Source organism: Ovis canadensis, chromosome 3 (genome assembly GCF_042477335.2).
Source record: "Ovis canadensis isolate MfBH-ARS-UI-01 breed Bighorn chromosome 3, ARS-UI_OviCan_v2, whole genome shotgun sequence".
Classification (NCBI taxonomy): domain Eukaryota; kingdom Metazoa; phylum Chordata; class Mammalia; order Artiodactyla; family Bovidae; genus Ovis; species Ovis canadensis.
Window position 1 is genome coordinate 215,192,705 of NC_091247.1, and position 14,469 is coordinate 215,207,173.

General features: G+C 53.3%; 2 protein-coding genes, 1 long non-coding RNA gene and 1 other non-coding gene across 10 annotated transcripts; 2 read left to right on the forward strand and 2 right to left on the reverse strand.

Annotated features, from left to right (window-relative positions):
- Window positions 1-25: 25 nt before the first annotated feature.
- EMG1 (EMG1 N1-specific pseudouridine methyltransferase) lies at window positions 26-6,308 on the reverse strand. 6 transcript variants are annotated; one of them, XM_069581355.1, is made up of 6 exons: window positions 5,516-6,308; window positions 1,509-1,610; window positions 1,256-1,397; window positions 860-918; window positions 627-776; window positions 26-299 (listed from the first exon to the last, which is right to left on the reverse strand). In XM_069581355.1, exons 1-6 carry the CDS (start codon window positions 5,681-5,683, stop codon window positions 186-188), a joined length of 735 nt encoding a protein of 244 aa, XP_069437456.1. In that variant the 5' UTR covers window positions 5,684-6,308; the 3' UTR covers window positions 26-185. The 6 variants fall into 6 exon arrangements, with proteins under 6 accessions (XP_069437456.1, XP_069437455.1, XP_069437458.1 ...); XM_069581354.1 differs by having other exon boundaries at window positions 26-295; window positions 5,516-6,294; XM_069581357.1 differs by lacking the exon at window positions 1,256-1,397 and having other exon boundaries at window positions 26-295; window positions 860-913; window positions 5,516-6,294.
- On the forward strand, window positions 5,903-10,559 carry PHB2 (prohibitin 2). The gene is made up of 9 exons (XM_069581353.1): window positions 5,903-6,195; window positions 6,378-6,462; window positions 6,771-6,850; window positions 7,718-7,902; window positions 8,324-8,453; window positions 8,547-8,650; window positions 9,030-9,107; window positions 9,431-10,028; window positions 10,214-10,559. The coding sequence occupies exons 1-8, from the start codon at window positions 6,069-6,071 to the stop codon at window positions 9,509-9,511; spliced, it is 870 nt and encodes a 289-aa protein (XP_069437454.1). The 5' UTR covers window positions 5,903-6,068; the 3' UTR covers window positions 9,512-10,028; window positions 10,214-10,559.
- On the forward strand, window positions 8,697-8,939 carry LOC138438514 (small nucleolar RNA U89). The gene has a single exon (XR_011256436.1). It is a non-coding gene; the product is annotated as a small nucleolar RNA U89 (small nucleolar RNA).
- On the reverse strand, window positions 9,706-12,634 carry LOC138435990 (uncharacterized). 2 transcript variants are annotated; one of them, XR_011255310.1, is made up of 3 exons: window positions 12,490-12,634; window positions 10,846-10,952; window positions 9,706-10,725 (listed from the first exon to the last, which is right to left on the reverse strand). It is a non-coding gene; the product is annotated as an uncharacterized lncRNA (long non-coding RNA). The 2 variants fall into 2 exon arrangements; XR_011255311.1 differs by lacking the exon at window positions 12,490-12,634 and adding an exon at window positions 11,265-11,656.
- Between the last annotated feature and the right edge of the window lie 1,835 nt (window positions 12,635-14,469).

A 14,469-nucleotide genomic window follows, 5' to 3' on the forward strand; every position in this document is an offset into this window, starting at 1 on the left:
TAGGAACTCTCAGAGGACAACCAGGTTTACAAGAACAACGTTTATAAAACAAACAGATAGCAGACGTACAGCCTGGACTTCCGCAGACCCCAGTTTGGGTGCAGGGGTGGGGGTCTTCCAGCAGTCAACTGAGGACAGGGGCGGGAAGCAACATTCGCAGTGTCTGTTGGGACCGGGCTCTGCTGTCAGACGACCCCCCACGCTTCTTCAAAGGCAGTGGTGACTTTTGCACAGGTGAGGGCAGCAGAGAGCGGGTAGTTGCTGATGGACACCATCTTCTCTGTGTACTCCACATCTACCTGAGGAAAGAGCATCGGTCAGCGCCTCGGTCAGCGCCTCGGTCGCTCCATCACAGGTTCAGCCCTGCTTTAGGGCAGAAAAACTGCCATCTCATAGCACTGTTTACCACCAGTGTGGGCAAAGGATGGAGAGGACTAGTTCCAACCATGATGCACACCCCAGCGTTCCTCACAGGATGCGCCAGGGGCAGGAGGTGGAGCCCCCTCAGCTTTCTCCTTACCCTCTACCTCCCAACTCTTAAGGATCATCAAAATGCTGAGTGCTCTCGGGATTCTGTGCTAAGCTTCAGCTCCGTGAAGGATCTGAGAGTTGAGCCCAGGCCTTACCTTGCCGTGGGCAAAGGCCCCCACCACAAAGACAATGGGGTCACTGCTGGGCGCCAGTTCTCGCACATCACTGACGACTGGGACAGAAAAAGAAGTGCCAATTTTCATACACCCAACTGGGAAGTGGTCTGACACTGGATTCTTAATCACCTAAAGAAAAATAAATAAATAAAAATCAGCCCCAGAAACATTCCCAGAACACCACCTCCAACCAGTAGGTAACAACACCTCACCTTCAAGAGCTTCTGGGGGCCATCAGCAGCTCGAACGCTGAGTTTGTGTAAAAGCTGAACTAGGACGGAAAAACAGAGTTCAGAGCTTGGTGGAGACCCAGCTTCTCATGCCCAGTGATTCAACCAGAAAACCCTTAGATGAGCTGGGTTCCACGTGTTCCATGCATCCACACAACTGAGATGTTCTCAACAAGCAGCTGCCAAGCACGAGGCTGGTTGTGCAGTGACAGGCCCCTCTCCCTTCTCTGCAGCCGGGAACCCACGTACATGGGAAGAAAGTACAGACCCCTGGTTCTGGAATCAGGTCACCTGACCCCCTCCCCCACCTAAAAAACTCCACACTTTATTCCCCTTCCTCTTCCTCCTTCCATCAATTCTGCCAAGTTTCTCTCTCACCCATGAGGCCACAAAAGCGGTCAAAGGTTCTGGGAATTCGAGTCTGGGGGTTCACTTCAATCAGCACATTCTTCTGCGTATGGATGTAAACCTGGAGCAAGCCCGCCCGGTTCAGGGGACTGTCCATCAGCATCAGTAAACTCTGAGGGAGGTGAGGTGGAGACCAGGGCACAGTCAGGACAGAAAAGAAGCCCACAGCTGCCTTACCTTCTGTCCAGAGGCCCCAGGGCCTGAGCTCCGCCCCTGGAGTTACCTGGTGAGCTATGTCCGGCCTCACTTCCCCAGGGTCCCGGCCATTCTTCAACAAGATGGACTTGTGCTTGTCACAGTTGAGCAGCTCATACGTCTTCCCCACCTGAGAACAGGGAACAAGAGCTACATAAGCTGCTTTTCCCTGGAATGCCGGTTCTCAAAAAGGGGTCTCCAAACCAGCATCATCTGAAAACTTGCTGAACAGTCAGATTCTCAGGCCCACCCCAGATCTATACATCAGATACTTGGGATGGGGTGCCCAAATCCTGCAGGGGATCCTCTGTGCCCACATCTTCCCCGCCCCCACCCCCATCACTGATCTTGGAGGAAAGAGGGAGGAAGAGGGCAGCCTATGATTCCACACACTTTAAACTGGATCTAATTTTAAAACCTATGGTTATCAAGCAAAGCCAGTGAGGGGTTCTGGAACCAGGCAAAAGTTAGGTTACTGAGCAAGGCTGAATGCTTGTTTACCACAAAAGCATTACATGCACACTGGGCAAAACATACATGGTCACTACCCTCAGTCTGCTTAAAACAAGCATGCACAATGTGAAGAGCTGCAAATTTGAACAGGAAGAAGTGTGAAAACTCTAATAAGGCCAGAGGTAGTATAATCAAGGAACAGTCTCAGAAGTAAAAGAAAAGGGGGTGGTTCCAGGTTTAAGATGTGTGAGCAACAGCTAAAAGAAACAGTTGCAAACTGGAGCCCTGAGGAGCATTAGGGTGGTTGGTAAAAAGTTTTAAGTGCAAATACAGTTTTGAAAGGCTAAGTTTTTATGTATCAATACAACATTTATATGTCTGACAACATTTTGAGCTATGACTCCAAAAAGTTTAGGGGAAGAGGCATATAAATTTTGAGATTAACTGAGTAAGTGACATAAAAATGTCAGAGAACAAAAACAAAGGGCCAAGAGCTAAGTCCACGGAACACTCTTGTATGTATCTGCGTGCTCAGTTGTGTCCAATCTGTGACTCCATGGACTGCAACCCACCAGGCTCCTCTGTCCATGGGACTTCCTAGGCAAGAATGTTCGTGTGGGTTGCCATTTCTATTCCAAGGGCATTCTTAATTATAGGAAAAAAAAAGAACTTCTTGAATAGATGAATCTAGTTTTGACTGATTAGTAAGTTATAACCAAGGTTTTGTTCTTTTAATGGAATAGAACGGAAAACATCAGAGTAATTCAAATGCAGTCATGGTAGATAAAGGACTATGAAACTTTCTGCTCCATATAGCTAAGTGTGCACACTGGCTCACCGTGCAATTTTTTTCTTTTTATTGTGGGCTGTGGTTAATAAGCTTGAAAACCACTAATTAGAATGATCAAAGAATGAATACCATGTGTATTCTGTAGTAGGTACTGGAGATGTAAGAATTTTTAAAACCTTATTCTCTGTCCTTATTATAGCCTTCTAGTGGAAGAGACAACCAACCACATGAATATTTAATTCAAATTGTGATAAACATGAAGGAAAACTAAATAGTTCACTAAAGGATTATGAGGACCTGATTTATACCAGGAAGGGAATCATTTCTATGAGAGAGTAACATTTAATAATTGAAGAATGAGTAACATAACAGAATCGATAATCATCCAGTGAATAAACATTAAGTAGGAATTAATGAGCCAAAGAGCTGAGTAAAGGGAGCTCGCAGTTACACAACATTATCTGCAATCACCTTAAGGTATCAGAGAACTTAGTGTTTTCAAAGAGCTTAGAGGAGGCCAGTGAGGCCGGAGTACAAAGAATAAATGGAGAGGGGACTTCCCTGGTGGTCCAGTGACTAAGACTCTTACACTCCCAATGCAGGAGGCCCAGATTAGATCCCTGGTGGGGGAACTAGATCTGGCATGCCACAATGAAGATCTCATGTGTCACAACTATGACCAAGCACGGCCAAATAAATTTTTTAAAAAAAAGAAAAAATTGAGCAGGCTGATGAGGCTGGCAGAAGCAAGAGGTACCAGCACAAGGAAGGCAAAAGCTAACAGTACAGAAGACTTCAACTTCAGCTTCAACGTCAGCAATGGATTTTATCACCGTTGGAGTATCATTAATAACAACTGGCCTAATTTACTCTGGAGTATGTTCTAGAAACTTTTAATTTAGCTACAACCTTTTCAGCTTCTTAATAAGTAACCTGAACCAGTAACAACTAATTCCAAGTGACAAAGATTATTCTAAATCCTTTACACACACTAACTCCTTTAATCCTCCCAACAATCCAGTAAAATAGGTACAAATACCATCATCCCCACAGAACATACCAGGAAACGAAGTGGTTAAGTGAATCTGAGAACAGGCTGGAGGAATGACTATGTGAACCTATAATTAGGTTAGAAATATCAATTATAGAAGAAAATGAAAGGAAACCTAATTAGCTGGTCATTTAAAAAGTTTTCTAACTGCAAGCTTAATAAAGTGCCATAGTGGCTGAGGAAAGAAAGATGGAAAAGAATTGCACCTAGATTACTACGGAAGTGTACTACTTTTAAAGCACTTTCATTACAATACCCCTGCAAAGTATTAACTGAGTTCTACAAACTGACTACAAACTTCTCAAGAATCAGACTCTTAAAATAAGTGTAAGCCCCTGGGTTAAAATTCAGGTCTGACTTCTCAACTTGTGCTATTTCTTCTGGCTCTACTCAGTGAACAAGTTTAGCTCTAAAGGGCAAGAGAAACAATGTCAAAAGGAATGAGAACACTGCATAAAGTTTTAAGAGGGAACTTCCAGATTTATTTGGGAGAAGAGCCAAATGATAGGTAAAAATAAAGACGTGAATGTACTGATAACCTGATCCACGCAGTGTTTTGAAATGTATAGTAGTAATAAAGGAGAATGACAGACATGTTTCAACGAATCTAAACACTAAGTCCTTACAAATAAAAGGGTGGGCTGACTGAGCTAAAGGGCCTCTTGATGAAAGTGAAAGAGAAGAGTGAAAAAGTTGGCTTAAAGCCCAACTTTCAGAAAACTAAGATCATGGCATCTGGTCCCATCACTTCATGGCAAATAGATGGGGCAACAGTGGAAACAGCGACTGACTTTATTTTTCTGGGCTCCAAAATCACTGCAGATGATGACTGCAGCCATGAAATTAAAAGAAGCTTGCTCCTTGGAAAGAAAGTTATGACCAACCTAGAGAGCATATTGAAAAGCAGAGACATTACTTTGTCAACAAAGGTCGGTCCAGTCAAGGCTATGGTTTTTCCAGTACTCATGTATGGATGTGAGAGGTGGACTATAAAGAAAGCTGAGCACCAAAGAATTGATGCTTTTGAACTGTGGTGTTGGAGAAGACTCCTGAGAGTCCCTTGGACTGCTAGGAGATCCAACCAGTCCATACTAAAGGAGATCAGTGCTGGGTGTTCATTGGAGGGACTGATGTTAAAGCTGAAACTCCAAAACTCTGGCCACCTGATGTGAAGAGCTGACTCATTGGAAAAGACCCTGATGCTGGGAAAGATTGAGGGCAGGAGGAGAAGGGGATGACAGAGGATGAGATGGTTGGATGACATCACCAACACAATGGACATGGGTTCGGGTGGACTCCATGAGTTGGTGATGGACAGGGAGGCCTGGCGTGCTGCGGTTCATTGGGTCGCAAAGAGTCGGACACGACTGAGCGACTGAACTGACTGACTGAGCTACAGTAATTACCTCTGCCCAGTAAACTTGTCTTGGGATGAACCGAGGAACGACACGAAGGACGAAACCTCTCCCCTAAGACGACTTTGGGGTTAGGATTATCACAGAATCCTGGTAAATCAATCGGAAGCAAGGATGTGAGCCGCACAGAGATTCAAGGGCAAAGAAAACGAGTACTACCAACTCAGGATGTTAAACGAAGAGGCAGTCGATTAGGCCACTCCTCCAAAAGCATGTTTCACCCGTCTCTGCTTTCTCCATCCATCACCCCCTGAGCCCACCACCCTCACCACACCGGATCCCATCCTATCGATCCACTAGCTCTCCATCTCTGAGTCCAAGTCTACCTTGACTGTCTCCAGACTGGCTCCTTCCAGCACCACAATGAGCCTACGGCCTCCGATCTTGCTACCCGCCCCAAGTCGGGGCCGCTTGGGCGCCACAGCATCCCAGTCCTCTTCCTGCTCCGCAGCCCGGCGCTCACGAGGTTGGAATGCACCACTGGGCGCAGCCATCTTGCATCCGTATCGGAAATTGTGTAACGTCCTTAAATTGGCCTCGAGCTCACCCCAATCTCCAGCTTCCTTCCGTCTGCCATTTCGAAAGTGGGCGCTCGGAAATGGAGACAGCTCGAGGTCTAGCGCTCGCGAAGCCTCTCTGGGAGGGCAGGGTTCCAGAAAGGGGCTGGACTTCCGGATGCATACTTCCTGTGCGTCCAGCTCCGGTCCGCCGTTGGCTGCGGGGAGGGTTTAGAAAGGAGCGCACTTCCGGTGCCCTTTCTCCCGCGAGCACCTGGGGCCCGGACCCTCGTGTGAAGGGTGCCATCCCTAAGCGGGAGCGCGGTAGAGACGGGCCGGCACCCCCTTCTTACCACTGGTGCCGCCGGCCTCAGGACCGAACATGGCCCAGAACTTGAAGGACTTAGCGGGCCGGCTGCCCTCCGGGCCGCGGGGCATGGGCACGGCGCTGAAGCTACTGCTGGGGGCCGGCGCCGTGGCCTACGGCATCCGCGAATCCGTGTTCACCGGTGAGCAACCTGCGCCCGCTCTCCGGATTCCCACCAACCTTCCCTGGACCCCTTCCCAGGACCCCTTCCCAGCCCCAGCCCCACCGAGGCCCCGCGCTCACCCAGCCCCTCACCCCGCCCCACCAGAAGCTGACACGTACTCTGAGCCCGGCCTGGACTGACTCCCACCCCTCTCCCTGCAGTGGAAGGAGGGCACAGAGCCATTTTCTTTAATCGGATCGGAGGCGTGCAGCAGGACACCATTCTGGCCGAGGGCCTTCACTTCAGGTAATGGCGGGCAGAACTGACTGACCCTGACCCATCACCCTTGAACGTCGACCCACCAGTACCTGTAGTAAGACTGACAGCGAGATTCAGCGCTGCCTTTTCCCCTTTTCACCCCATCTCCCCGAACAGTGGTGCTGCCCAAATCTCCAGCAGCACATACTGTTGTTTTCCGAAGGGAGAAGACAGTTTCTCCTTGACCGTGGTCATTAAGAGGAGGAGCAGGTCAAGAAACACGTGGTGAAGGAAAACACGGCAGAACTAGTGAAATCGCAGCTTCCTAACCCCTATCCCTGTTCCCTTCCCTCCAGGATCCCCTGGTTCCAGTACCCCATCATCTACGACATTCGGGCCAGACCCCGAAAAATTTCCTCCCCCACAGGCTCCAAAGGTAGGTCTGGGCACTGGGACATCCCTGACAGTAAACACGGGAGCCTGGTCAGAGACTGGGGAAGATCGTGGTGTCAGATCTCTTGGGCTTTGGCTTCCACTTCTGCAAACAAGGTGTAATAAAAGCACCTGCTCCAGGGATTAAAGCAGTATATTCTGGACATGCTGTGCATTTACTCGTTTTCAAGTGTTCCTCCCCCTAGTGTAAACTCAATAAGAGCATTGTTTGTCTTTTGTCTTATTCACTACCTAGGTCAAAGCCTCGCTTTAAAACCTTTCTTTAACTGTTTGATTTATTAATCTACTGGTACATTCTGTTCTGGGGAAACTTGGTCTCACCTATTCCCTCCTACACCATTCACAGATGTGCCTTTGAGATTCCCTAGATCAACCTTATACAGACACAGACACACACACACACACAATGAGGCAAGTAGCTCACTTGTAATGTACTTTTTTGCGTTATCTTCAGTGAAGGTTTCTTAAATTCCCAAAACCCTAGGCCTTAAAAGTAAAGTATCCACAAAACAGTCTTTGTTCTCCAGTCCTTACTGTCTAGTTCAGGAGACTGGTGATAACCATACAATGTAACAACTTACAGTGAAGCGTCAAAAATAAAAGAAAGTTTTCTGGAGGAGAGGCCATGGGTAGAGGAGATTTGACCATGGACAAGTATGCACTTGGCCTGTGCTGAGTCACCTCTCATCAGCCTCCTTACTCTCCGCCCAAGGCCGTTCTGGGCCACAGGGCATTGCCCTAGGTAGCCAGGGAAGCACGCACAGGAGAAAATGCCTAGGCAGGGCGGCTTTGCCGAGAGGCCAGGTGAGCCCCCGTAGCCTCGCCCAGCCACTGCTGACCTCTTTCTTAGACCTGCAGATGGTGAACATCTCCCTGCGGGTGCTGTCCCGACCCAATGCCATGGAGCTGCCCAGCATGTACCAGCGCCTGGGGCTGGACTACGAGGAGCGAGTGTTGCCGTCCATTGTCAACGAGGTGCTCAAGAGCGTGGTGGCCAAGTTCAACGCCTCCCAGCTGATCACCCAGCGGGCCCAGGTCTGATTCCAGCTCCCCTTCCCTCCCACAGCATCAGCATTTCCCTCCAAAGCCGCGTGGACGGGCTTTTAGGAAAGCCAGCCCATTAGGAAAGGACTGTAACCTGAGGTCCCATACACCCAAAAAGCCGTGCTGATGGCCAGTGTGGGGAACGAGGGCCAGGCCTGGCTAGTGTCAGGCAGGGAGGGAGAACCGTGGTCTAGACCCGCACACACGGTTTTGGAAAGAGTGGAGCTTAGGAGTCCGTGTGACCGAGGCCTCTCCAGCTTTGCGGGCTCAGTGAGGAAGTCGGAGAGCCTCAGTGTGCCCCTGCGGTGTTCTGGAGATCTGGGATTCCCATGGTCACGGCAGCACGCCTTCCTTTCAGTTCTCCGGCCCCCTCAATGCCCCTCTCCCGTCCGCCCCCGCCCCCGCCCCCCAGGTGTCCTTGCTGATCCGACGGGAGCTGACCGAGAGGGCCAAGGACTTCAGCCTCATCTTGGACGACGTAGCCATCACCGAGCTGAGCTTCAGCCGCGAGTACACGGCCGCTGTGGAAGCCAAACAAGTGGGTGAGTCAAGCGAGGGCGTCCGAGGAAGCAGGCAGGCGCGACAGTGTTCCCGGTGCCTCGCGTCCCTGTGACCCCGATTCTCTCCCGCCACAGCCCAGCAGGAGGCCCAGCGCGCACAGTTCCTGGTGGAGAAGGCAAAGCAGGAACAGCGGCAGAAGATCGTGCAGGCGGAGGGTGAGGCCGAGGCGGCGCGGATGATATCCTTCCACAGAAGCGCTCCCAGCGCGGCCCCTCCCCTGTAGGCTGGCTGATGAGACTTAAGGCGAATGCGACCTGTGCCCTTCGACCCCTGGGGGCGGGGGCTCTGAGTGGGATCTGAGCTTGGTGGGGCACCCCAAGGCTGGCTCCCCGCCATGAGGCAGATCAACAGCACGGCTGGCCTCGCCTCCACGTCCGCTGCTGCCTCCAGTTCCCGGCAGCTGCCTGCAGGGAGGCCGACAGGTGGGGCTGGACACGAGCCACGTGAGCGCAACCTTGGATCTGACAGCCCAGGGGAGGGCCGAGGGGAGGAAGTAGGCAGGACCGGACCCGATTGAGATCTGGCCTCTTATGGCCCCTTAACTGCATCCTGTTCACTTGGGAGAGGCCCTGAGCAAGAACCCAGGTTATATCAAGCTGCGCAAGATCCGGGCAGCCCAGAACATCTCCAAGACGGTGAGTGTGCACACATTGAAGGGAGGGAAGTAGAGTCTTCCTTGTTCAGATTTCTGTTCAAATTGGCTTGTCTGACACTCTTTCTCTCATCAAAAATTACTCCCCTGGGCTCCCCTGACCTTTTGTTCATGCCTCTTGTGGACCTAACCCGTCGTCATTGGTCGTTGCTTTGGATCCCTGAAAGAGCACAGAAACCAGGGCGCTCATCCCGGCGTCCCTGTTCTAAACCCCAGGTGTTCCGTCAGTGGTTATTATATTGCAGGGGTAGGAATCAAGGTCTTTTTTGCCTGGTGCAAACATTTGTCTCGTTTCCTGCCCTGTAGATCGCCACCTCACAGAATCGTATCTATCTCACTGCTGACAACCTCGTGCTCAATCTACAGGATGAAAGTTTCACCCGGTGAGAGACAGGGCCTTCACCTGGGTCCTCCACACAGATCAGGGGCCTGAGTCTGGCTGCTCGGGTTCTAGAACCTGTTACTAGCCTACTCATATGACCCTGGAAAACACCATTTCCCTGGATCAAAGTTAGAAAAGTGGGTGGTTGATAATTCCGACCTTGAGTCTCACAGGATTGATTTTATGAGATCAAATAAGATTGTTCGTTTAAAAAGTGCTTTAATTGTAAAGTTCCCTTTCACCAAAAAGCAGTGAAAGATGATATTCAGTCCTTGTCCTGGGGAGCTGCTCTGGGGCACCGAAGCATGCTAGGAAGACAGAGATGAGACCTGGCAGTGGCTGAGGGAGCAAGTCTTCCTTCCCAGAGCCCGAGACTCCAGCTTCCAGCAGGCTTGCCTTTTTCTCTTGGGAGGGAAGAGGGGTTAGAGCTGGATGGGGCCTGAAACTTGTCAATCACATGTACCTTTCTTTTGTCTTTCTGTGTTTCCTGTTCATGTGGTGACCTGGTGTCCACAGGGGAAGGTAAGTAGTGGGCAAAAGCTTGTTGCTGTGGGGTTTATCTCCCAGTACCTGCCTTTCCCCCACCAGCTCCCCTTTCTCACCTTCCCACCCACACACCCTTGGCCGGGGAGGAGGGGGTGGCCTGAGATGCTCTGCCTCTCACAGGGTGTTCCCTAATCATGTCACCATCTGTCTCATTTCCACAGTGACAGCCTCATCAAGGGTAAGAAATGAGCCTGATGACCAAGAACTCTGCCTCCAGGGAGGGAGTGGAACTGTTTCTGCCCTGGTGTTTGAGGAGGAACCTTGGGGCCCACCCCACCCCCACCCCGCTATCATGAGATGGTACCTCTGCATCGCTCCTCCCAACCCTTCTGATGAACAAAGACTGAGCGCTTCTGGGGCAATGACTTTCCTCCCTGTGTTGGCCAGGGGTTTTGGGACAGTGTGATTTCTCAGTGATTTGCTACTGTGTTGATTCCTCCCTCGTGGTCCGGAGGTGATAACCACCACCCCAGGAATTCTCAATAAATTTTTATTACTGAAGCTGAAGTCAAAGCCTCCTGGTGTTTGAATGAGGTCGGGAAGGCACGCATGGGGAAGCAAACATGCGCACGCGCACACCGCGCCCTCCCGGGTCCTTCTCCGTCTCTGCCAGCAGGGGGCGCGAGGACGCCGGCTGGGGCAGGTCGGGAGAGCCAGGCCACCTGCTCTCACCCTGTAAGCCCGCAGAGCAGGAATCAAAACAGGACCAGGGTGGGAACCCCGGGGCCTTGGGGTCGGGGCCCAGCTGCACTCCCCGCCCCGCCCTCCTAAACCGCATCTCCCCTTTGTTTACCAACATCTCCTTTTCTAAGGCCGGAGCAGCTGTGGCTTTGCTGAGCTAGACCAAAAATCTGATGATCCCAACGGGAACTGCTTCCTTGGTAACAAGGGTCCACGCAACTACGGGGAGACCACTTGAGCTCACCAGAGGGCTTACGTGCTCAAACCCCCGCCCTGCGAATCATGTCACCTGCCCAGGCTGCCCGCGCTTCTCAGCCAGGGCTTGCCCTCTGGAGGTGGGCTTCACTCCCACATCCTGCCCCCACCCCCACCCTCCAGCCCGCAGACCAGGCGCCTCCTTCCTCGATGCTGCCCTCACTGAGTGGGCAGAGAAAGGAGCCCACTAGCTGTGCCCACGTGTCACCTCACCCGTGTCCCAGCCCTTGTATTAAGGGAGACAGGGAAGAGTGGGAACCGGAGGATGGCCCGCACCTGGGGCAGCAGTGTGTGCACAAGTCAGAGAGGTCCTGATGACGGGGTTAGAGCCGGGGCTCACCCTCAGCTGCTTCTCGGCTTCTGAAGAAATTAGATTAACTGCCCCCTGCTCACTGTCATGAAAGGGACAGGGAGACAGGGAGACAAAGCCCTAAGCAGCTGGGAGCTCCAGGGGAGAGGTGAATGAGCCAGAGTCCGGTCCACGCTTTCATTTCCCTCACATCCCCGAGGCAGGAAGGGGATGGAAGTGCCCAGAGAACCAGCGATGTGTCCAGATCCCCTGGGGCTCTGAGGCAGCCATTTTGATTCCTCCTATTGTTTCCCTTTCCTAGTGACTTCCCCCATCTCCCCAAGAGTAAAGGTCAGAGGTTGCTGGTCCGGAGGCCTCCGTAGTCTTCAGGTCTCCCTGAAGGTCATTGCCGAGGGCACCAGCCGGGGGCCATCTTTACCAGACAGTGTTAGGAGCTTCACCATTAGACCATCCAACACTGTGCTGGAAGATGGACCCAGAGCCGGTCACAGACATCCAGGCTAGAGCTGGCCAGTCTCTCCAGGGACCCTGGCGGCGGGCCAGCTGAGGTCTCTTGAAGGTCTGCGAGCCGATCCTAAACTCCAGGTCAGCTGTGGGTCCTAGACCCTCCAGATGACAAATCTCACTGGGTTGGGGGAGGGGCTGGGGCCACTGTGTCCCTTCTGTGGGCAACCAGCCAGCCAAGAGCCACCTCTCTCGAGGCACCCTCCGCTCAAGAAGAGGGGGCCTCCAGGGCTGGGGCAGGGGGTTTGGGAGTGGGGACGCCAGCAGCTGTGCGCAGGGAGCCCCTGAGGTGGTGGACTTCGCTGGCACTGAGACAGGGGCCTCCATCATTACCCGGCAGTATTAGAGACTCCCAACCAGCACCCAAACACTGCTGGGTAAGACGAGGGCCCCCACCCCGCCACCCATCCAGAGCCAGTCCTAGGCCCAGGCCCCCATCCCCCACCACTCGCGTCCCTGGGGACACTTCCGGGTGAGCCTGCAGCGGCCACCAGCCCCACCCTGGGTTGTTGATCCACTGAGGCCCAAGCAGAACTTCGGAAGCCCCCTGACCATCTCTTCTCCACCCGGAGCCCCTACCCCACCACCCCCAAAGCCAGTCTCTGCCCTAACACATCAGCTCCGTGCCCTCAAACCCCCTCAGCAATCCCTAGCCTGGCCCCAGGACCCCCTCCCGGTGGTCTTTACCTGTCACCAGGCCGCCTGGCCCCCAAAAAGCATAGGCCACGGAAAGCAAGGGGAATCAAGGCCTAGGATTCAAGGCCTCGGAGCCGCCCTGGCTCCACTCTTCCTTCTTCCTTCTCTCCTGCCGGGCAGCGCAGGCTCCTCACCTGGGCCCCGCCCGCCGCCCCTGCGCACAGGTGTGTCTGCCCGCCATAGGCTGCACCCCGCTGCCTTAACCCCTTCCTTCCCAGTGCCAGCCGCAGGCACCTCCTCCGAGGCCTAGTCACCCCACCGGAGGCCCCCAGCCTTTGCCGCAATCTCTCCTCTGCTACCTGCTTCCTTGGATCCGGGGCCCAGGCCAGGGAGGCCTTGTCGCCAGAGGAACAAAGGACAGGACTGCCTTTGAGCCCCTTCTCCTTCCTCCTTGGGCCTCACCCCACAGCTGCTCCTGCCCCCCAACCCCTCACCCCCGCCAGTCCTTTCCCCTGAGTCCTCTGCCAGAGATCCTGAGGTCAGAGGGGACTCAGCTCTGCAGGGACTGGGTTCGACCCCCGCCCAGAACATCCCGGCCTGCGGAGGGCAGGGGGGGTCTCTGAGGGGCACCTCCCTGTCCTCACCCCTAGTGTTGGGGCCTCTGCCAAGAGTCCCGAGTTCCTGGCCAGAAACCTCTGCACTGACCCAGCCAATTGGAGTTCTGAGGGCTTCTGCAGCCCTGGCTGCAGTCCCCCACTCCACTCTTCAGAAGGACCAGGCACCTCACCAGGCAGAGCCACCCCTGGACCCACCCCTGGACCCACCTCGAAGCCCAGGAGAAGCCAAGTCCCAGCCTCCGGCAATTAGCCCAGGGCGGTTCGAGGGGTGGGACCTGCCTTTCTTTTGTGCAGCTCAGCTGGGATGAAAGGGTTGCTGGGAGAGGGGCCCTGAGGCCCACAGGTGATGCTCCACCCTCGCACCCCCTGGAGGGTGACGGCTCCAGGGAGCTGAGCTGCCTGCTGAGTTGCCCAATCCCAGCTCTCGGCCTCCACCCTTGTCTGTGTGCCTGCTAAGTTGCTTCAGTGGTGTCCCACTCTTTTGTTGCCTGCCAGGCCCCTCTGTCCATGAGATTCTCCAGGCCGGAATACTGGAGTGGGTTGCCATGCCCTCCTCCAGGGGATCTTCCCGACCCAGGGATCGAACCCAAGTCTCTTATGTCTCCTGCACTGGCAGCTTGAGTTCTTTACCACCTGGGAAGCCCACCTTTGTTTGCTTCCTTCTTAATTCTTGTCTACTTATTCTCTGTTTGTAGACTGTTTCTGGGTCTGCCTTTCCCACCAGTCTCGTCAATTCCACAGTGACAGGAACAATCGGATCCACCATCTCGCCCCACCACTGCCCCAGTGCTGGGGATGTGGGGACACTCAATACAGAAAGTGTCCACTGAGCAAAATGCCCACCCAGTCTCAGCCGGCCCAGCGGCAGGGAACCGGGCATTACCAAGTGGGGTTCTCTCAGGCTCAACTCCCCAGGAGACCAGCACTTTCAATCAACATAAAGCCTTAACACGAAGCAGGACTCATTGTTGTCCACTGCGGACACAGAAAGCGATCAAAAATAAAACTAGGGAAGCCCGGTGGCTCAGTGGTGAAGAATCCACCTGCCAATGCAATGGACACAGGTTTGATCCCTGGACCAGGAAAATCCTACACGCCATGGGGCAACTAAGCCCATGTGCCACAACTACTGAGCCTGTGCGCTAGAGCCCAGGAGCTGAAGTTACTGCGCTCACATGGTGCAAACGCTTTAGGGCCCATGTCCCACAACAAGACTGTCACAGTGAGAAGCCCACACACCGCAACTAGAGAGTAACCCCCACTCGCCGCAACTAGAGAAAACCCCTAGCAGCGCTGAAGACCAGCACAACCAGACAGCAAATACATTTGTTTAAAAACTAAGACTCTGACCAAGAGCCTAAAGGGAGGAGCCAGGCGGTCCTGAGAGCACCAGGCGTCCAGAGGGCAGGGACGG